Genomic DNA, 22,492 nt, shown 5'->3' on the forward strand with positions numbered 1-22,492 from the left:
ACCAATAATTCAAAAAATGAAATCCAACCATCTAATCTTGGATTAGTTTTTTTAACTTACTGGAAATGTCCTTCAACATGACATGGTTTTATTGGCAGAATGTTTATAATTCGTAAGTTTTAGGAAAAAACAAAATAAAAAGTAGACCAGTTGAATTGGATGAAGTAAACAAGAAGCTAAGTAACTGGTCTACATTGGCAAATAACTTTTATACGAAGAGAATGAGAAGGTACTATCAGAAAGACAGAACAATTAATATTGAAAATGTTTCAGCACAGCTACTTCCATAACTACCATTACTACTTCAAAACACAGGACCCATTTAATGGAAGGACATTAGCAAAAACAAAAGAAATAAACGTTCATGCCTTATATGAAAAAAAATCAGACTAATCACATTTAAATTTCATGTATCCTATAAATATGCACTGTGTGATTTAAAGGAATAAACTCAAATAGATCAAATTTACAATTAATATATTCCCCATTCAGACATGGGGAAAAATAAACCTACTTACAAGTTCGGGGCGGCGGGGGAGGATGAGGTAAAACAGAAACAAGATACTACTAAAGTAAAAGGTAAATATAATGGTAGTTTATAGCACATTGGCTCACTTTCAGGCTACTCAATGAAACAAGGTGCCTTGCATTTTAACTAATTCTACATGAATATCAAAATTAACCATCACATCCATCACATGATTTAAAACTCTCCCTAATGTTTCCTTTTACATGTAAGTAATACATTTCATTTAGAACATTTTGATCAAGCAAGTGGACAACACAGGTAGGTGCCCAAGAGATAAAGGATTCATGTACTCGTTGCTGCAAATCTAATCTAGGAAATGGACATCAATATATAATCAGCACATAATCTACTTCCAAGCCACATTCAACTACAACTTAACTTGGGTCCATGGTATTAACATGGAAAGAAATGTATTACCCCCATGTTCAATAACATCTACCTGAAATGTGGCATTCTCTTTCATTCTAATTGGAGGCAACTAACCACATTACTTTTACAGAATCTGTGAATTCGTCAATAATAAAAAACCCCAGCTTTTTGTATAGTACTGACAGGTAGATCAATCTATCACCATGTTTGACATTACTTTAAAAGGAAAAAAAAAAAAAACTTTAGTTTCCCTCGTAGTGGCTCAGTTGGTTGGAGCATTTTCCTGTAAATCAAAAAGCTGCAGGTTCAATCCCCAGTAGAGGTGCTCATGAGAGTCAACCAATGTTTCACTCTCACATCGATGTTTCTCTTCTTCTCTCTCCCTTCCACTCTCTCTAAAAACCAATAAGCATGTCCTCAAGTGAGGATAAAAAAATAAAAAACACTGTAGTTACCAATCATACGATTTTATTAGTGCATTAATAAAGTATATATCACATCTGAAAAAATTTAGAAATGTTTTCGTAACTTTTTAATGTATGCTAGCTGTAATCATATTTCATTTTATGCATTTAATAACGGTCTGAGAATTGGTCTATCCATATTACTAAGGGAGTCAAAAGCACAAAAATAGTTAAGAACCCTAACTAGAAGGACTAGTGATAAAACTTCATCACAACATAATATTGCACTAATTTTTACACTAAGATTAAGAAAATAAATTCAAGTAAAACTTATACATCCTTCATTCAATAAAACCCCAATAATATCTCTTTATTTTGAAGATGTTTCTGCAGAGGAAAAAAGGATTTAAAAACTAACAAACCAGGAGAATCAAGATGGCGAAGGCGTGAGTGAAAGTCACACTGACCTCCTCCCAGGACCAACCTGGAATTATAACTAAATTGTGGAGAAATCCCTGGAACAAACAACTGAACAACAGCAAGAAAGGAGCCTTGTATCCTCCGAAACAGAAGACTCGGCGTCAGCACAATCTAACTGGTAAAGAGTGTGGTACAGACCTGAGAAGGCAGGCGGGGTGCCCACGGGCAGCAGCACCAGAAGGATATTGAAACGGTCAGTTGGATCCCCCTGAGAAGAGCGGGCTCCAAACCAAAACCGGGGATCTCTAGCACACAGCACCAGAGTCCAAAAAGTACACAGAAAACAGCAGCTACGAAAAGCGGCAGGGTTGCTCTCTGCCAGAGACAGGCGGCTACAGACGCAAGGAACCGATTAAAGGGTCAATGCAAAATTTTGATTTGCAGCCACTTACCCTGGTCTCTGGCAAAAGCGGGGGCAGAGTGGGCAAGAGACGCCTCACGAGGACCGGAAGGAGGTTTTGGGGAGAGAACTGAGAGAGTTGCCAGTGGGATCTCTATGCTGACTCATCCCTGATGTGGCAGCAGCCATCTTGCTCAGGCAGAGGCGACGCCCCCTGAGCTGCACCTGCATCAAAGGAACAAATAGTGCCACCCCCAGGTGGGATTCCACCCCACCCTGTGCTGTCTAAGCTGCCTGCTGTGTGCAGAGTGGGAGCCACAGACAGTAAATCCCTGGCAAAAGGGGGTACAGAGAGGTCTGGCGACACTTGAAGGGAGACTGGGGATGGAGGCTCTGGGGAGAGAATGGAAGGAGTAGGGGGTGGGATCCCAGTGCAGACTCCTCCCCCATGCAGCAGCAGCTTGAAAGGACCCAATAACCACGCCCCCAGGAGGGACTCCGTCCCTCCCTGAGATGTCTAAGGCAGCCTGCTGAGTGCAGAGAGAATAGATTAACAGCTGAAGGAGACAGCCACAAACAGTAGATTCCTGGAAGTCTTGAACAGACTGCCTAAGGTTGGACAGGGTCAACATCTGACATCATCAGAGGCAGGTCCAGAAAGTAAAAACAGCGGTCTCCAACCATAGAAATTCACACCAAAATGTCAGGAAATCAAGACAGATCAAGTTAAGAAGCAAAGCAAAAGAGAAGAGTCTCACAAATAATGGTAAGACAAAGAAATATGCCCCACTTGAAGAGAAAGGAGGAATCCCCACAAAGAGAACTAAATGAAACAGAGACAAGGGAAACTATCATATACTGAGTTCAAAACAACAGTTCTAAGGAAGCTCAATGAGCTCAGTGAGCTCAGAGAGAATTACAAAAAACTACAGGAAAACTACAAGGAACTTACTGCAAACTACAGCAGCATAAAAAACGACATAGAAACTATCAATAAGAGACGAGAGGAAATGAAGAATACAATTTCTGAATTGAAGAACACTGCAGAAAGAATCAAAAGCAGGCATGATGAAGCTGAGAACTGAATCCACAAGCTGTAGGACAAGGTAGAAAAAAGCTCCCAGAAAGAGCAAAAAAATGAAAAAAGACTCAAAAAGAATGTAGAGGCGTTGAGGGAAATGCAGGACAACCGGAAACGTAATAATATCCATATAATAGGGATACGAGAAGGAGAAGAGGATGAGGAAGGCATAGAGAACCTGTTTGAAAAAGGAATCATGGAAAACTTGCCTAATTGGAGAGAAGAAGTCACACAAGTCCAGGGAGTGAAGAGGGTCCCATTTAAGAGGAACCCACTAAGGCATACTCCAAGACACAGTCTCATTAAAATGGCAAATATCAAATACAGAGAATCCTAAAGCAAGCAAGAGAGAAAGAGGTAGTAACATACAAGGAAGCCCCAATACGGGTAGCATCTGACTTCCTGACAGAAACACTGTAAGCCAGAAGGGAATGGCAAGAAATATTCCAAGTCATGAAAAGCAAAGGCCTGCAACCAAGAGTACTCTACCCAGCAAGACTCTCAATTCAAATGGAAGGCGAAATAAGGAGTTGCCCAGACAAAAGAAGGATAAAAGAATACACCTCCACCAAACCAGCACTGCAAAATATGCTAAAGACACTGCTTTAAGATGAAGAAAAAGTTTCTATGACTACTCATTTCCTTTCAGAGTTGCCAATACTTGGTATTACCAATATTTTTAATACTCACTAATCTGATTGTGACAATGATGTTATTTTAATTGTTCCTTTATTATTTGTTGAAACTAAACCTGTTTTAGTATATTTCTTGCCTATTTCTATTATTTTTTTAAATGACTTTTTGGTATTCTTTATCCATTTATTGATTAAAGGTTTATAGAACTTTTTTCAAAAAAAAAAAAAATCCCTATTAACCATGTTTTAGATGTGTTGCAAATACTTTTCTATTCCTGGTCCTTTAATTTTTTTTATATGTATATTACTATATAGTTAAATATTTAATATAGTCATAATGTCAATATTTACTTTATAGCTTCTGGGGTTGAATACTTTACTTCAGGTCATGAAAAATATTAGTTCTATTTTCTTCTAAAACTCCTTAGATTCTACATATTGATTTTTAACTCACCTGATTTGTTTATAGAATATGTGTAACAGGACTCTATTATTGGTTGTATTTCAAGTAATAGTGGTCCATGCACCTTATTTGTTGAATAAACCTCATTTTACCCATTGAGTTGAAATATCAACTTTATCATATATTGTTAGACAGATAGATACATTTGTCTCTAGAATGTTCATTATATTTCACTGATCTACTTGATTATTTCTGTGCTGGTGTCATGCTGGTTTAATTGCTAAGACTTTATATGGGTTTTCAATTTTTTTAATATAATTAACTTTGACATTTAAAAATAATAAATAAAATCAATCTGCATTTAAGAAAGAAAGAAAGAGAGAGAGATGAACTCCTACCTTTTGTGACAACATGGATGAAACTGGAGAGTGTTAAGCTAAGTGAAATACACCAGCTGGTGAAAGACAAATATCATATGATCTCACCTATAAGTGGACTCTATTCAACAAAATAAACTAAGGAACAAAATAAACTGCAGGCATGGAAATATGGAGCAGACTGAAAGTGACCAAAGAGGAGGGGGATAGAGGACAATGATGGAAAGAAGGGGAAGGGACTAGACAAAGAACACATATGAATGACCCATGGACATGGACAACAGGGTGGGAATTGACTGTGGGAGTAGGGGATGGGGGTGGGATGGGTGGAGGGGGGTAAAGGGGGAAATATTGAGACAACTGTAATAGAATAAATATGATTTATAAATTAAAAAAGAAATTTAAAAAAACTGAAAAACCATTGTTTTACTTTTCTTCATTATTGTGCAGTTTACAACTTTTTCAACACATATACTACTTGTAATTTTTTAAACTTTTCTAATTGACATCAGATGTTAAAAATACTGGGTGAAAAGTCTGCAGAGCAACAGGATATTTATAATATAGTATATAGTACTTATATGCACCAAAAATACTTTTAACACAGAGGAAAGAATATCTTCTGTACCCTGGATAAATTTGAAAGACACCTCCTTAACTAAGTGAACCAACTCAACATATAGACATCATGTACCTTCTGGTGCGATACACTAAAACAACTACAACATCACTTATGAGATATTCATGCCAAAACAATGCATGTCCTCAATATATTCCTGAGAAAATATCAAACCTGAATTGAGGGGCACCCTACCAAACGTCCTGCAGTATTCAAAAATGTCAGGGTTGTGAAAGATAAATATAGACTGGGGAACTGTTTCAGTTTAAAGCAGGCAGCATTTCCAGCCTCAGCCACAATGGAGTATCAGAGACTAGATGTAACCTCCTACCTTTAATTACTAGGAAACTAGACAGAAAACATGAAACAATGGCTTTCAAATGCTGCACAAAACACAATTAATTCATTATTTAGAAATTTAAAAAAGCAAGCTGTAGAAATATCTAGAAATGACAGGACACAAATAGTACACAAAAATATTAAAAGAACTATGATAAATATGCTGCTGTAGTCAATATATCAGTAGAGAAAAACATGAATGAGGCAAGGAATAAAAGTTAATAAAATGATCCATATGTAACTTCTAGAAATGACAAATACAAGATTTGAGATGAAAAATAAACTACAATTTATATGATTAAGTTTAATGGATTAAAATTAGTAAAATCCAAATTACCGTAATAGGAACTCTTTAAAATTAAGCAAAAAAAAAAAGGAAGAAGCTAAAAAAAACACAATAGAGCCGCAGTGATTATAGGACAACAGCGGGAAGTCTAATATATCTGGAATTGGGATCTCAAAAGAAGGGGGCAGGAGCATAAGAGACAAAATTTATGATGAAATAACAGTCAATGACCTGGATTACATGGAATTCAGACTACTTTGTATAATTTTTTTCTTCCATTTGTTGTAAGGGACATTAATAGACGAAATGTGAATTAAGGTCTATAGATTAATGAGCGAGCAGTATTATATTAAAATAAAATTCCTTATTTTGATCACTTTACTACAGTTACAATTATTCTTAACTGTATGCATTTATTATATATGTCTAATTTATTCATCTGGATTAATGGGAATGTAGGTTTGAAAAAGATTTTTAATAAAGCTTTTATTTACTTTTCAAGCAGGCACAAAAAAGAGGGACTTTGATATGTTATAAATGTCTACTGTGGACAAAGAGTGCTGTGCATTAAAAAATTATGTCTAAAAATAGCAACATAAATACCTAAAAACAAATGATCTTATCACAAGAAAATATGTTAAAGTAACTGAAATAAGAAAGCCTGTGTATGTTACAGCAGTAAAGAAAGAAAACAATCTGATACACCTTAAGTGTATAATTTTAATATACCAGCATATCTTGTTTTATTATGATTCGTAGATACTGAGATTTTTACAAATTTTTAATACCCTCCACCAGCAAAAAGATCACTGAAGGCTCAGAGGATAGTTAGCACTTTTTTGAGATAAATTATTTTTTAATTAAGATATGTATGTTATTTTTTTTTAGACACAACGCTATTGCACACTTCATATACACTATAGTATAAGCAGTATTTTTCTATGCACTGGGAAACAAAAATCTCCTGTGATATAGTTTACTGAAATATTCACTTCCTTGCAGTGGTCAGGAACTGAGGCCCAACATGTCTAAACTGTACTAGCACTCAAAAAGTACAGGACTGTTCAGATACACCTTAACAACAGTGGCAGTGCATGAAATTGTCAGACCTTAACACCCCTGCCTCATCCCTATTTACCTCAGGCTGCATCAGGAAAGAGTCCTGCATATGATCTCGAACCTCCTTCAGGAAGCTTGGATGGCTACCTACCTAAAATAAAATAAAATAAAATAAAAAATTTCAAGCACTTTATAAATACATATAAAGAAAGGCTACTACATTGAAAGGTCGATAAGCAAGCTATAAAAGCTGATTCTTAATTCCTTGTTCTGAGACTTACAAATTCATTCCAACTTTTAAAAATGACTATCAGTGGTAGCCCCAGTGCCATTGCCCAACTTACACAAGAAATTTTTTTTTAAGACTTTATTTATTTGTTTTTAGGGAAGGGGAGGGAAAGAAAAAGAGAGGGAGAAAAACAGCAATGTGCGGTTGCCTCTCGTGCACCCCCATCCTGGGGACTTGGCCCACAACCTGGGCATGTGCCCTGACTGGGAATTGAACAAGCGACCCTTTGGTTCGCAGGCCGCTGCTCTAACCACACCAGCCAGGGCAAGAATTTTTAAATAAGTGTAATTTCCTATAGAAAAAAACAGGGTTGCCTGGGCAGAGGAGGGGAAACGGAGAAAACTTGGGACAACTGTAATAAAATAGCAATGCAAAGAAGAAAAATCCCTCTTGTTTCAGTCTGGTAGAAAGGGTCTGCTGGGTAAAAATGAAAACTATATTCTGTTTTCATTTTTGGTTCTCTTTAGTTTGTTATTTATGTAGTGCTCATTGCTGCATTTTGTTTTTACATTTCTAATTACTATGCATTATTTACACAGCAGTATATATTTTTCTTAGAATAAACAGGACTTTTGTTGGAATTCATTATACCAGGAAAAAATTTAATTTAGGGCTCTGATAATATATCATTTCCTTGTATTTGACTTTAAGCATAACACAATGATAGAAAAACTCTTAAGTTGCACTTAGTATTTTAAGCTGTACAATAATTAACATTTGTAATTTCATCTAATAAAGTATTTATGACTTAAAGATAAATAAATCACTTAAGTATGAAGTAGTAATATAATAAGGGGGTAAGGAATTAAAAATACAGCCTTAAATTTAACCAGCCGATGAGGTAGACTCTGCAAAACATTATTTATTTCTCTTAAATAACAAGACCTCACTAAAGCCCATTAATACTTAAAACGGTATCAAAGCATTTTAAAACAAGTGATTTAGAGGTTATGCAATTACAGCTTTCATCATCTGCAAATGGGTTGTTCTGGCAACTTATTTGAAAGAACATTTGAGTTTCCAACACATATTTTCCTCCATAGTCCTTGCACAAAGCATCCTGCTTTCCATGAAAGTCAAGATACTCTGCCAGAAAATGAAAATGACTGAAAGAACTGTTAAGCATTTCATACTGTCTCAAGTACCAACATCTGACATCTGGTTACTCCAGGGACATAGCAACAGGGACACAGGTAAGAATGGCAGCCAGGTTCACCACAGAGACAGGAAAAGATCACCATACAACTTTAGTTCCTAAGCACCACGAAAAGACATCATTAGTGTCTTGTGCAATGGTCTCTAAACGTGTGCTTGTGCTTCTTTATCATTAACAACGTATGTGTGGGTTCCCATTTATTTACTTACACTATTAGCAGAGTTTGGGAATTATAAAACATGAAAATATTTTTAAAATGAAAGATGAAACAGTATTTTAGGACTTCTGGCCAAGATGGAGACGTAGTTACATACACTTTGCCTCCTCACACAACCAGAAGAAGGAAAACAACAAATTTAAAAACAAAAAATAACCAGGTTGCCAGAAAATCAAACTGTACAGAAGTCCAGCAACCAAGGAACTAAAGAAGAAACATTCATGCAGACTAGTAGGAGGGGCAGACACGGGCAGCTGGGCAACCAGGGCAGAGAGGACACACAGCAGCAAGACGGTGCCTGGAGGACTGGGCAGGGGAGGTAGGGGCTGGCAATCTGGACGGTCCCATCTTACAGATAAACAGGGAGGAACAGCTGGGAAGTGAGACAGAATTCACAATCCAGGGTTCCAATGCAGGAAAAGAAAGCCTAAAAACCTCAGGAGGTAAAAACCTGTGGGGGTTGCGGCTATGGGACAAACTCCCAGACTCACAGGAGAGTCCGTTGGAGAGAACCACAGGGTCCTAAAACGTACACAAATCCAGCCACCTGGGAATTAGCACTAGAAGGAACCCATTTACTTGTGGGTAGCAGGGGAAGTGACAGAAAGCCAGCCAGGGGCCAAGCAAACAGCATAGTTCCCTCTCTGACCCCTTCCCCACATAGAGTGGAACAATGCAGTGACCTGGGTAGCCCTGCCCTAGCAAATCCCTAAGGTTCCACCCCTGCCAACTGAACAACCAAGGAACTGAACAGGTACACTGAGACACAGAAATATGTTCCAAATGAAAGAACATATCAAAGCTCCAAAAATAGAACTAAGTGATGAACAGATAGCCAATCTATCAGATGTACAGTTCAAAACACTGGTAATTTGGATGCTCATTGAATTGGCTGAATACAGTCACAAAATGGAGGAAAACCTGAAGGTTTTGCAAAATGAAATAAAGAAAAATATACAGGGAACCAACAGTGAAGGGAAGGAAACCAGGACTCAAATCAATGACCTGGAGCAGAAAGAAGAGAGAAACATTCAATAAGAACAGAACTGAAAAAACAAGAATTCAAAAAAGTGAGGAGAGGCTTAGGAACCTCTGGGACAACTTTAAACGATCCAACATCAGAATCATACGGGTACCAGAAGGAGAAGAGGAAGAGCAAGAAATTGAAAACTTATTTGAAAAAATAATGAAGGAGAACTTCCTCAATCTGGCCAAGGAGATCCAGGAAGCTCAGAGAGTCCCAAAGAAGTTGGACCCAAGGAAGCACACACCAAGGCACATCATAATTAAGTTACCCAAGATTAAAGAGAAGGGAAGAATCTTAAAAGCAGCAAGAAAAGGAGAGTTACCTACAAAGGAGATCCCATAAGACTGTCAGCTGATTTCTCAAAAGAAATCTTACAGGCAAAAAGGGCTGGAAAGAAGTATTCAAAGTCATGAAAGACAAAGCCCTACACCCAAGATTACTCTATCCAGCAAAGCTATCATTTAGAATGGAAAGGCAGATAAAGTGCTTCCCAGGTAAGGTCAAGTTAAAGGAGTTCATCAACACGTAGCCTTTATTATATGAAATGTTAAAGGGACTTATCTAAGAAAAATATGAAGATCAGAAACTATAAACAGTAAAATGATAACAAACTCATGGTTATCAACTGAGCCAAAAATTAAAAACAAAAACAAACTAAGCAAACAAACAGAACACGAACAGAATCACAGAAATGAAGATCAGAGGGGGAGGGGAGAGAATTAAGGGAAAGGTACAGGGAATAAGACACATAAAGAGTAGGCACAAAATAAACAGGGGAGGTTAAGAATACTATTAAGAAATGGAGAGGCCAAAAAACTTACAAGTAGGACTCAAGGACATGAACTAAGGGGTGGGAGGGGTGGATGCTCGTTGGAGGGGGTGCAGAGAGGAGGGAAATAAAGGATAGGGGAAAGAAAAAAAGAAAAAGATCAAAACTATGAACAATGAAATGGCACCTAATTCATATCTATCAACAACTGAATCTAAATCACAAACTAAGCATACAAAAAGAACAGAGACCGAATCATTGATATGGAGAGTGTTTTGATGGTTCCCAAGTAGGAGCTGAGTGAGGGAGAAAGCCGGAAGAGGTAAAGGGATTAAGAAGTACAATTACATAGTTAGAGAACAGCCATGGAGATGTAAAGCACAGTATAGGAAATGGACTAGACAAAGAATTTTTATGCCTGACCCATGGACATGAACAATGGCTGGGGGATTGCTGAGGGAGTTGGGGGTGCTGGGTATATGTGGGCAAAGGGGGAAAAATCAGGACAACTGTAATAGCATCATAAGTAAAATATAATTTTAAAAAAGATTAAAGTGGAGACAAATAATAAAAAACATAATCAGTGAAAACAAAAGTTGATCATTTCACAAAATCTGACAAATCTTTTAGTCAGACTAAGAAAAACAAGAACTGCAAAGAACAAAGAAACAAAAGAAGGGACATCAGCCACACACATCACCCTCCCAACGCATCCAAAAAAGAATGGACTAAATACTATGGACAATTATGCACCAACAACTTGGGTAACATAAAATGGACAGATTCCTTAAAACACACAAACCACTAAAACCTACTCAAAAAGAAATAGAAAATATCAACTGTCCTATAAGAAGTACAGGTTTAATCAGTCATCACAAACTTTGCAATCAAGAAAACCTCAGGACCAAGTGGCTTCACTGGAGAATTCTGAAACACTGAAAGAACTACCACAAATTATCCAACTCTTTCAAAAATCAGAATAGAATCGAATATTTTTCCATACCTATTCTATTAAGCCAGCATTACCCTGATTCCAAAGACAGACTAAGACAACACAACAAAGAAAATTGCAGACAGGTATCCACTGTGATTATACATACAAAAATCCAACACATAATATGAGTAATTAAGCAGCATATTAAAATTATTATACACTATAATGAAATGAGATTTATTCCAGAAATGCTAGAGTGGTTCAAAGTAATACACCGCATGAATAAAATCAAAGTAAAAACCACATGAAAGACAGGAGAAGTTTGACAAAATCCAAGGTATAGACCCTCTATACTACAGAGAACAGAGTGACTGCTGTCAGAGGGGAAAGCAGTTAAAGGACTGGGTGAAAAAGATGAAGGGATTACACAGAGAAAAAAAGCCTCAGAGACAGAGAACAATATGGTGATTACCAAAGAAAACGGGTGGTGAGGGGAGGTAGAAGAGGAAATGTTAAAAGTAAATGGTGATAGAAGGAGACTTGAACACACAATACAATATACGGATCATATATTATAGAATTGTACACCTTAAACCTACATAACTTCATTAACCAATCTCACCCCAATAAATTCAATAAAAATTTAAAAAATGAAGTAAATTTAAAACTCTTGTGTAAGCAAAACATTATTAAGAAAGTAAAAACAGGGGTTTTCAAGGTAACAGAGGAATGAATGGAAATAACACTGACCTCCTCCCAGGACCAATCTGGAATTACAACTAAATTGTGGAGAAATCTCCTGGAACAAACAACTGAACAAGAGTGAGAGAGAAGCCTTATAACCTCAGGCAGACAGAAGAATCAGCTTTAGCACAACCTGACTGGTAAGGAGTACAGTAGAGACTTGAGAAGGCAAGCTGGGTGCCCATGGCAGCAGCACCAGAGGGATATTTAATCAGCCACTTGGATCCCCCTGAGAAGAGTGGGGTCTAAACCATAAGCGAGGACTGTCAGACTACAGCACCAGAGCCCAAAAAGTACACAAATATGAGCCAGCTGCAAAAAACAGCAGGACTTCTCTCTACCAGAGACAGGTGGATGGAGACGTAAAGAGTCATTTCAAAGGGACAACACATAAATTTTTATTTGCAAGCGTTACTCTGGGCTCCAGCAAAGGTAGGGGCAGAGTGGGCTAGAGACTCCGGAAGAGAAGCTGAGGAAGAAGGCTTTGGTGAGAGAACTGAGAGAATAGCCCACGGGATCCTGGTGTTGACTCACAACCCACACAGCACTAGCCATCTTGCTCAGAGAGACCACTCCCTAGAGCAGAAGAATGAATGGAGGGACTCAGCCCTGGCCCTGGGGTACTTAGGCCTGACGACTGAGAGCAGAGTAGTAGCCACAGATAGCAGACCCCAGGATAAAGGGGGCTCAGAGTGGACTAGAGACACTAGAGGAGACTATAGATGGAGGCACTGGTGGGAGAACTGTAATAGTAGCTGGCAGGATCTCAGTGCTGAGCATTCCCCATACGGAAGCAGCCATCTTATTCAGGAAGACCACCACTCCCCTGAGCTCCTGCAGTGGGAGAGGAAACAATAACCCTGCCCCCAGGAGGGCCTCGGCCCTGGCCCACTGGTGCCTAAGCCTGACTGCTGAGGGCAGAGTGACTAGATGAACTGAAGGAGACTGACACAAACATTAGATTCCTGGAAGTCTCTAACAGACTGACTCAGGTCAGAAAGGGTCAACATCTGACATCATCAGAGACAAGTCCAGAAAGAAAAAAGAGCAGTAAATTCTAGAGGCTACTGAGACGAAATCCACTGTGGTCTTCTCCATGATTTGCAACATTTTCTTTTACACATCTTTTTAACATACAATTGAGGTGCATTAAGTTTCTGCATATTAAGTCATTAAATTTTATACTAATAGTTTATTTCTCTCCTTTCTTATAATAGTTTTAATCTCTATACAGCCTTATTAATACTGGTGCATTTGCTGCTGATAGTGGAATTGAAGGGGAGAGTTGTTTTTGCAGATGTGGGTTTGTTTCCGGGGCTTTCTGGTTTTCTTCTGGCATCACCAGCACAAAAACACACAAGATATGGTGGGCAGAGTGACCCTCAGTCAACCTGCTGAAGGACAGGACCCACCAAAGAATGACCAAACAACAATCATAACGCGAGTACTTGCAGAGAATAAATATAAATGGCATAAAAGGCATACCAATAACAGCAAGTTCAGGACATCAAGGAGACTACACCACTGAATCTCAGAGGTCTCCTACCATAGAAGTTAACACCACAAAGATAGGAAGTCAGGACAGATCAATTTAAGAAGCAGGAGCAAAAAGAAGAGTCTCACAAATAATGGGAACACAAAGAAAAACACCCCAAACGAAGGGAAATAAGGAATCCACACAGAGAGAACTAAGTGAAATAGAGGCAAGTACGCTGATATAGAGTTCAAAACAATGTCTATAAGAGAGCTTGAAGAGCTGAGTGAGCTCAGAGACAATGACCAGAAACTATAGGGAAACTATGAGTAATTTACTGCAAATTGTATCAGCATGAAAAAGGACATAGAAACTATCAACAAGAGGCAAGAGGAACCGGAGAACACAATTTCTGAAGTGAAGAACACAGTCGAAGGAATCAAAAGCAGGCCCGATCCAGCAGAGGATCCAATCAGCGAGCTGGAGGACAAGGTAGAGAAAAGCTCCCAGAAAGAGCAAGAAAATGAAAAAAGACTCAAAAAACAATGAAGAGGGGTTAAGGGAAGTGCAGGACAACATGAAACGTAATAATCTCCATATAATAGGGATACTGGAAGGAGAAGATGATGAGCAAGGGATAGAGAACCTGTTTGAAAAAGTCACGATGGAAAACTTCCCTAATTGGAGGAGAGAAAAAGTCACACAAGTCCAGGAAGCACAGAAGGTCCCATTCAAGAGGAACCCAATGAGGCCCACTCCAACACACATCATAATTAAAATGCAACTATCAAAGACAAAGAGAGAATCTTAAAGGTAGCAAGGGAGAAACAGGCAGTGACATACAAGGCAGGCCCCATACAGGCTGGCAGCTGACTTCTCAACAGAAGCACTGCAAGCCACAAGGGAATGGCAAGAAATATTCCAAGTAATGAATAACAAAGGCCTACAACCTAGACCACCCTACCAACAAGAGGCAAGAGGAACTCAATTAGCGAGGAACTCAATTAGCAAGGCTCTCAATTAAAATAGACGGCGAAATAAAAAAAAAATTCCCAGGAAAAAAGAGAAGGCTAAAAGAATACACTTCCACCAAACCAGCACTACAAGATATGCTAGAGGGACTCCTTTAAGAAGATGAAGAAAAAGAGTGAGAAAAGGAGGAACACAAGTACAAAGGGGAAAAATGAATGAGTACTATCAATAATAACTTTAAATGTAAATGGTTAAGTGCGCCAATCAAAACACGTAGGGTAGCTGAATGGATAAGAAAACACGACCCGCACATATGCTGCCTACAAGAGACCCACCTCAGAACAAAGGACCTACACAGATTGAAAGTAAAGGGATGGAAAAAAATATTCCAAGTGAACGGACAGGAAAGAAAAAGAGACACAGAAGGACACTTCATAATGCTCAAAGGAAGATGCCATCAAGAAGACATAAACATTGTAAACCTGTATGCACCCAACACAGGAACACCCAAATACATAAGGAAAACCTGGGAGGGCTTCAAGAAAGGTATAGACAGCAGCACACGGATAATAGGGGATTTTAACACCCCACTGTCAACATGGATAGATCTCCCAAACAAAACATCAACAAGGATATTGTGGAACTGAACGACGCATTAGATCAAATGGGCTTAACTGACATTAATAGAACCTTTCATCCCAAAGAGGCAAAATACACATTCTTTTCAAATGTACATGGAACATTTTCAAAGATAGACCACATGATAGGGCACAGAACAAGCCTCAACAAATTCAAGAAAGCTGAAATCTTAACAAGCATTTTTCTCAGACCACAAGGGCTTCAAACAAAAAACCAACCTCAAGGAAAAAACTCAAAAACAGTCAAACTCATGGAGACTGAATAGCACACTATTAAAACAATGAATGGGTCAATATTGAGTTCAAAGAAGAAATCAAAAAGTTTCTGGAAACAAATGAAAATGAACACACAACAGTCCAAAACCTATGGGACACAGCGACGGCAGTCCCGAGAGGGAAGTTCACAGCAACACAGGCCTACCTAAAAAAGATAGAAACATTTCAAATAAACAACCTAACCCTACAGCTTCAAGGACTGGAGAAACAACAATAAGCAAAGCCCAGAGCCAGTATAAGGAAGGAAATAATCAAGATCAGAGCAGAATTGAATGGCATAGAGGCTGAAAGAACAATTCAAAGGATCAACCAATCCAGGAGCTGGTTCTCTGAAAAGAAAAACAAAATCAACAAGCCTTTAAGCAGACTCATCAAGAAAAAAAGGAAGAGGACCCAAATAAATAACATCAGAAATGAAAGAGGAGAAACTACAACTGATGCCACAGAAATACAAAGGAGTGCAAGAAATTACTATGAACAAGCACATGCCAAATATTTGAAACCCTGGGTGAAATGGACAAATTTCTAGGAAAATATAACCTTCCAACAATGAATGAAGATGCAGCAGAAAGCCTGAACAGACCAATAACAGCCGGTGAAATTGAAGCAGTAATCAAAAAACTCTTGGTACTGAAAAGCCCTGGACCAGACAGTTTCACAGGAGAATTTTACAAAACATTTAAGGAAGAGCTAACCTCTGTACTCCTCAGCCTATTCCAAAAAATCCAAGAAGAGGGAAGTCCTCCAAACTCTTCAGCATCATCCTAATCCCAAAACCAGATAAAGACACAATAAAGAAAGAAAACTACAGGCCAATATCGTTGGTGAACATAGACGCTAAAATCCTCGACAAAATACTGGCAAGCCGCATCCAGCGATACGTTACAAAGATCATCCACCATGATCAAGTGGGATTCATCCCAGGGATGCAAGGATGGCTCAATATTCACAAATCAATAAACCTAATACATCACATAAAGAAACGGAACGACCAAAATCACATGATCATATCAACAGATGTGGAAAAAGCATTTGATAAGGTACAGCACCCATTTATAATAAAAACACTCAGCAAAGTGGGAGTAAAGGGGGCATACCTCAACATGATGAAGGCCATATACAAAAAACCTACAGCCAACATCATACTCAACGGGCAAAAACTAAAAGCTTTCCCACTAGGACTGGGAACAAGAAAAGGATGTCTGCTTTCACCACTTCTATTCAACATAGTACTGGGAGTCCTAGCCACAGCGATCAGACAAGAAAGAGAAATAAAAGGCATCGAAATTCAAAAGGAGGAAGTAAAACTGTCATTGTTTGCAGATGACATGATAGTGTACATAGAAAACCCCATAGACTCCACCAAAAAACTACTCAACCTAATAAGTGAATTTGACAAAACAGCAAGATACAAAGTCAACATTCAGAAATGGAAGGCATTTTTGTACACCAACAATGCAATGTCAGAACCAGAAATTAGGGGGGGGAAATCCCATTTGCTATACAAACAAGAAAAATAAAGTACCTAGGAATAAACTTAACCAAGGAGGTAAAAGACCTGTATGCAGAAAACTACACAACGCTGAAGAAAGAAATTAACAGAGACACAAATAAATGGAAGCATATACCCTGTTCATGGATTGGAAGAATTAACATCACCAAAATGTCCACACTACCCAAAGCAATTTATAGATTCATCGCATCCCTACTAAAATATCAATGATGTATTTCACAGATATAGAACATTTCAAAAATTTATATGGAACCACAAACAACCCCCAATAGCTGCAGCAATTTTCATAAATAAGAACAAAGTAGGAGGGATCACAATACTGGACATCAAACTTTATTACAAGGCCACTGTAATCAAAACAGTCTGGTACTGGCATAAGAACAGACACACGGATCAATGGAACAGGATAGAGAGCCCAGAAATAAACCCATGTCTCTATGGTCAGTTATATTTGACAAAGGGGACAGAAGCATAAAATGGAGTAAAAATAGCCTCTTCAACAAATGTTGGGAGGTCTGGACAGCTACATGCAAAAAAATGAAATTCGACCTCCAACTGACACCATACACAAAAATAAGCTCGAGATGGATAAAAGACTTAAATATAAGTCATGACACCATAAAAGTCCTAGAGGAGAACATGGGCAGGAAACTCCCAGATATCCCACACAGCAATATTTTCACCAATGTGTCCCCTAGAGCAAGGGAAATAAAGGAAAGAATAAGCAAATGGGGCTTCATTAAAATAAGAAGCTTCTGCCCGGCTAAAGAAAACAACAACAAAACGAAGAGGGAACCAACCGTGTGGGGAAAATATATTTGCCGATGATCCCTCAGAAAGGGGTTTGATCTCCAAAATATATAAAGAACTCACACGACTCCACTCCAGGAAGACAAACAATCCAATTCAAAAATGGGCAAAGGACCTGAACAGACACTTCTCCAAGGAGGACATATACAGGGCCCAGGGACATATGAAAGGATGCTCGGCATCACTAGCCATCAGAGAGAGGCAAATTAAAACCACAATGAGATACCACTTCACACAGGTCAGAATGGCTAGCATAAACAAATCAACAAACAACGCATGCTGGCGAGGTTGTGGAGGAAAGGGAACCCTACCTAGTACACTGTTGGTGGGGATGCAGATTGGTGCAGCCACTGTGGAAAACAGTTCGGGATTTCTTCAAAAAGCTAAAAATGGAAATGCCTTTTGACCCAGCGATTCCACTGCTGGGATTGTACCCTAAGAATCCCAAAACACCAATTCAAAAGAACCTATGCACCCCAATGTCCAGAGCAGCACAATTTACAATAGCCAAGTATTGGAAGCAACCTAGGTGCCCAACAGTAGATGAGCGGAGCAGAAAACTGTGGTACACTTAGGCAATGGAATACTACGCAGTAGAGAGAAAAGAGCTACTACCCTTCTCAACAGCATGGATGGAACTGGAGAGCATTATGCTAAGCGAAGTCAGTCAGGCAGTGAAAGACAAATACCATATGATCTCACCTATAAGTGGAACCTAATCAACAGAACAACCAACCAAGCAAAATATAACCAGCAACATTGGAAGAAAAAACACACCGACAGTAACCAAAGGGGATGTGGGAGGGGGGTAACCTGCGGAAAAGAAGGGGAAGGGTCAAGTCAAGGAACATGTATAAAGGACCCATGGACAAAGCCAAAGTGGGAAAAAATTGAGGGTGAGTGGGGCAAGGGAAAGTGGTGGCGGGAAACTGGAGACAAATGTTTGAACAATAAAAAAATAAATATAAAAATTTTTTTTAAAAGGATTTTTTAAAAGAAAAAAAGAAAGTAAAAAGAGCCCTGAGTGGTTTGGCTCAGTGGACTTGGCGCTGTTGTCCTGCAAACAAAAAAATTACCAGTTCAGTTTCAAGTCTGCAAACATGCCTGGGTTGGGCCAGGTTGGGGGCATGCGAAAAACAGCCCATTGATGTCTCTCTCGCACATTAGTGTTTCTCTCCCTCTCTTTCTACCTCCCTTCCCCTCTCTGTATACATAAATAAAAAAAATATTTTTTTTTTTAAGAAAGAAAGTACAAACACAGTCTACATGGGGCAGGCAGTATTTGCTACCATATATCAGATAAGAAATTTACATTAGCAGTATCTAAACAATTCTTACAACTCTAGAACAAAGGGTAAAAGAATTCCAGCATAGGTAAAGGACTTCAATAGACAGTTCTCCAAAAAACATATACAATAATCAATATGCACAAGAATACATGCTCAACATCGTTAGTCATTAGGGATATGTAAATCACAACCACAAAGAAATGCCACTTCACACCTACTCAGATGACTATTATCATAAATTTTAAAAACAAAAAATAAGCTTTGGCAAAGATGTACATCAAAAGGGAACCTTTGTATATTGCTAGTAGAAACTGTAAAATGAAATAGCTGTGGAAAACAATTTAATCATTCCTCAGAAAACTAAGTGAAAAATTGAAATAGTTGTGGAAAACAATTTAACCGTTCCTCCAAAAACTAAGTGAAAAATTATCGTATAACGCAGTTCCACCTCTAACTACTGTATTTTGCCATGTACAATACACACTTTTGTTGCCCAAATTTTAGAGGGAAAAATAACTGTGCTCATTATACATGGGTAAAATGATTACATACCATGGGTATAGTAATGGGAATAATAATCCCGTATATAACACGCACGAAACCATGGAAGCGCATTATACATGGGAACATAGTATACATGGCAAAATATAGTATATACCTACAAGAATTGAAAACCAGGACTCAAACACCAATACTTATAAACCAATGTTTGTTGCACCATGATTCACAATAGCCAAAATGTGAAAACAACCCAAATATCCATCAACAAATGAATGGATACACAAAATATGGCATATACGTACGATGAGTATTATTTTACCATAAAAAGTAATGCTAAAGCCCTGGCTGGGGAGGCTCAGTGGACTTAGTGCTGGCCTGTGAACCAAAGAGTTGCTGGTTCGATTTCCAGTCAGGAAATATGCCTGGGATGCAGGCCAGGTCCACAGTAGGGGGCATGCAAAAAGCAACCACACACTGATGTTTCACTCCCTCTCTTTTCCCCTCCCGTCCTCTCTCTGTAAAAATAAATAAATAAAATCATTTAGAAAATAATAATGCTAAAAACATGGATGAAACTGAAAACATGATGCTAAGTAAAACAAACCAACAAAATAACAGTTAGTGTAGGACTGCAGTTTTATGAAATATCTAAACAAATTCACAGCATCAGAAAGTAGATTAGAGATTATCAGGGACAGGAGGAAACAAGAGTTACTGGCTCATCAGTGAGTTTCTGTTTGGGTCATGAAAAAGTTCTGGAAACAGAGATGATGGCTGCATATTATAAATAAATGCCACTCAAAGTATAATTAAAAATGTTTAAAATCAAAAACATTGTTATACATATTTAGCACAATAAGAAAACAGTAAGTTATTTTCCTCCTTTTTTATTTTCTGGAATGGTTTAAATAGCACTGACATTACCTAGTTTTAAAATATTTTTTTACTTTATTTTTATTCTTTACACTATTACAGATATCTCATCTGTCCATGAGACCATTTGAGCCTATTTCTTTTTGAGGGGTAGTTTTTTGATAATCATCTCTATTTCTTCTATGGAAATTTCTCTGCTTTATTGTATTTGCTCTGGAGTCAATTTAGGGAAATTATATTTTCACAGCTTTCAACGTTTTATATAGGGTTGTATAATGTAGTTCCTTAATGATTGGTTTTTAATTTTCTCCGTTTTGAAGGTTAAGTACAACCTACCATTTCCTATTTCTGTGAATTTTTTAAACCTCTTCTCATTAGAATAACTACTTGTTTTCCTAGTTTTTCAAAGCCCTGATTTTTCAGAGAAGGAGCATTTTTAATTATTTCAGTACTATATTTCCTAATTCATTATTTCCTACTTTTATCTTTACTTCTCTTTTATTTTCTTTGTAAACTTTGAACTGAATATTTAATTCACTTACTTCCATTTTTACCATGAATGTTCCTGAAAATTTTTATAATTCAAAAATAATACTGGTATCTTAAAGACTGTACCCCCCAAAAGGGAAACTAAAGGCCAATCTCACTTATGAATACCAGTGGATTAAAAATCCATTAAAAACTATTAATAGATTTAAAAGGAGAAAAAATATATAATCACTTCCACAGACACTGAAAAGACCTTCAAAACTTGACACTCATTTCTCGTCAAACACTTAATAAAACAGAAATCAATGGATACTTCTTTAATATGATAAAAATGTTTTCCTCAACCCTAATAAGGAAATACCAAAGGCATTCCCACTAAAAAAAGAGAAAGATATTTACTATCTCCACTATTTAAAATTATATTAGAGTTATTAGGAAACACTTTCAAACAACAAAATAATAATGGGAATGAGAACCGGAAAAGAAATGTTTAAACTTTCTCTTTTTAACCTGTGATATGATGGGTTAGTTTAAAAAATATCTGATACAAATTTGTAAAATAGAGATGTATATTATATCATAGGAAATATAATCAATATCTTAATAAGTATGTATGGGTACTTGAAATATCAGGATACCACTCTATGACTTTTATGTTGTACATATGAAACTAATACTGAATAATACTGAATGTAAACTGTAACTGAAAGAAAAAAATCTGAGACTCAACCAATAATGATGATTCACTTAAGTAGCAGGTATTTAAAACAAAATTATACATGCACACATTATGTAAACAAATACAAACAAAGATAGAAGATAGAACCTCATTTAAAATAATGAAAGATAAAATATTAATAAAGTCAACAAGAACACTAATATAACAAGGGAAATGAAATCCCTTGCTCTACGGACCTCAAAAAGATCCTGAGGATGCTGAGTTTCAAGGTTAGTCATTTGGTATCAGACTATTTGACTCTGAACTCCACTACAGACCAGAATCAACTTCAAATGGGTTAATGATCTAATAATGGGTTAACTTCAAATTATTTAAACATTAAAATGAAGCCTTACAAACATTACAAGAAAACATCAAAAGTATTCCTTTGTAGCCTGGGAGGGGAGGAGGGGAAGCAAAATCCAGAAGCCATAAGAGAAAAGTGTTAAGTCTGACAATATTAAAATTTAAAATTCTACGTGACAAAAAATTTATATAAGCACCAGATCACAGTTATACATAACATGGATGAATCCCATCACATATTAATGCCATTTACATAAAGTTTTATAAACAAGTCAAACCATGAAGTTAGAAGTCACAATTAGTAGCTACCTTTGACGTAAGAGAAAGTCATTAGGCAAGAGCACAAATGGCCTGCTGGAGATCAGTTTTTTGTTTTTTAATCAAGTTGGGTAAGGGGCGGACGGCGTGGGGGGGGGGGGGGGGTGTGTGTTATTGATTTCAGAGAGAGAAAGGGGGAGAGAGAAACATCAATTTGCTGTTCTACTTATTTATGCATTTACTGGTTGCTTCCTGTATATACCCCAACCAGGGTATCAAAACCACAAGCCTGGAATATCAGGCTAATGCTCTAACCAA

At 37.6% G+C, this 22,492-nt stretch overlaps 1 protein-coding gene across 4 annotated transcripts in view; it reads right to left on the reverse strand.

Moving 5' to 3' along the window:
• LOC129074029 (zinc finger MYM-type protein 2) overlaps positions 1-22,492 on the reverse strand; it is a 115,189-nt gene that overhangs the window by 55,395 nt on the left and 37,302 nt on the right. For 3 of the 4 annotated variants that reach the window (XM_054577718.1, XM_054577717.1, XM_054577714.1), the window contains one exon: positions 7,001-7,072. The exons of the other annotated variant lie outside the window; for it this stretch is intronic. In XM_054577718.1, the coding sequence (XP_054433693.1) occupies positions 7,001-7,072 (72 nt within the window). The remainder of the gene's footprint in view (positions 1-7,000; positions 7,073-22,492) is intronic. 4 annotated transcript variants of the gene reach the window in all.

This window comes from Pteronotus mesoamericanus, unplaced genomic scaffold (genome assembly GCF_021234165.1).
Source record: "Pteronotus mesoamericanus isolate MK-2021 breed Mesoamerican mustached bat unplaced genomic scaffold, CSHL_Meso_final contig_459, whole genome shotgun sequence".
NCBI lineage: Eukaryota > Metazoa > Chordata > Mammalia > Chiroptera > Mormoopidae > Pteronotus > Pteronotus mesoamericanus.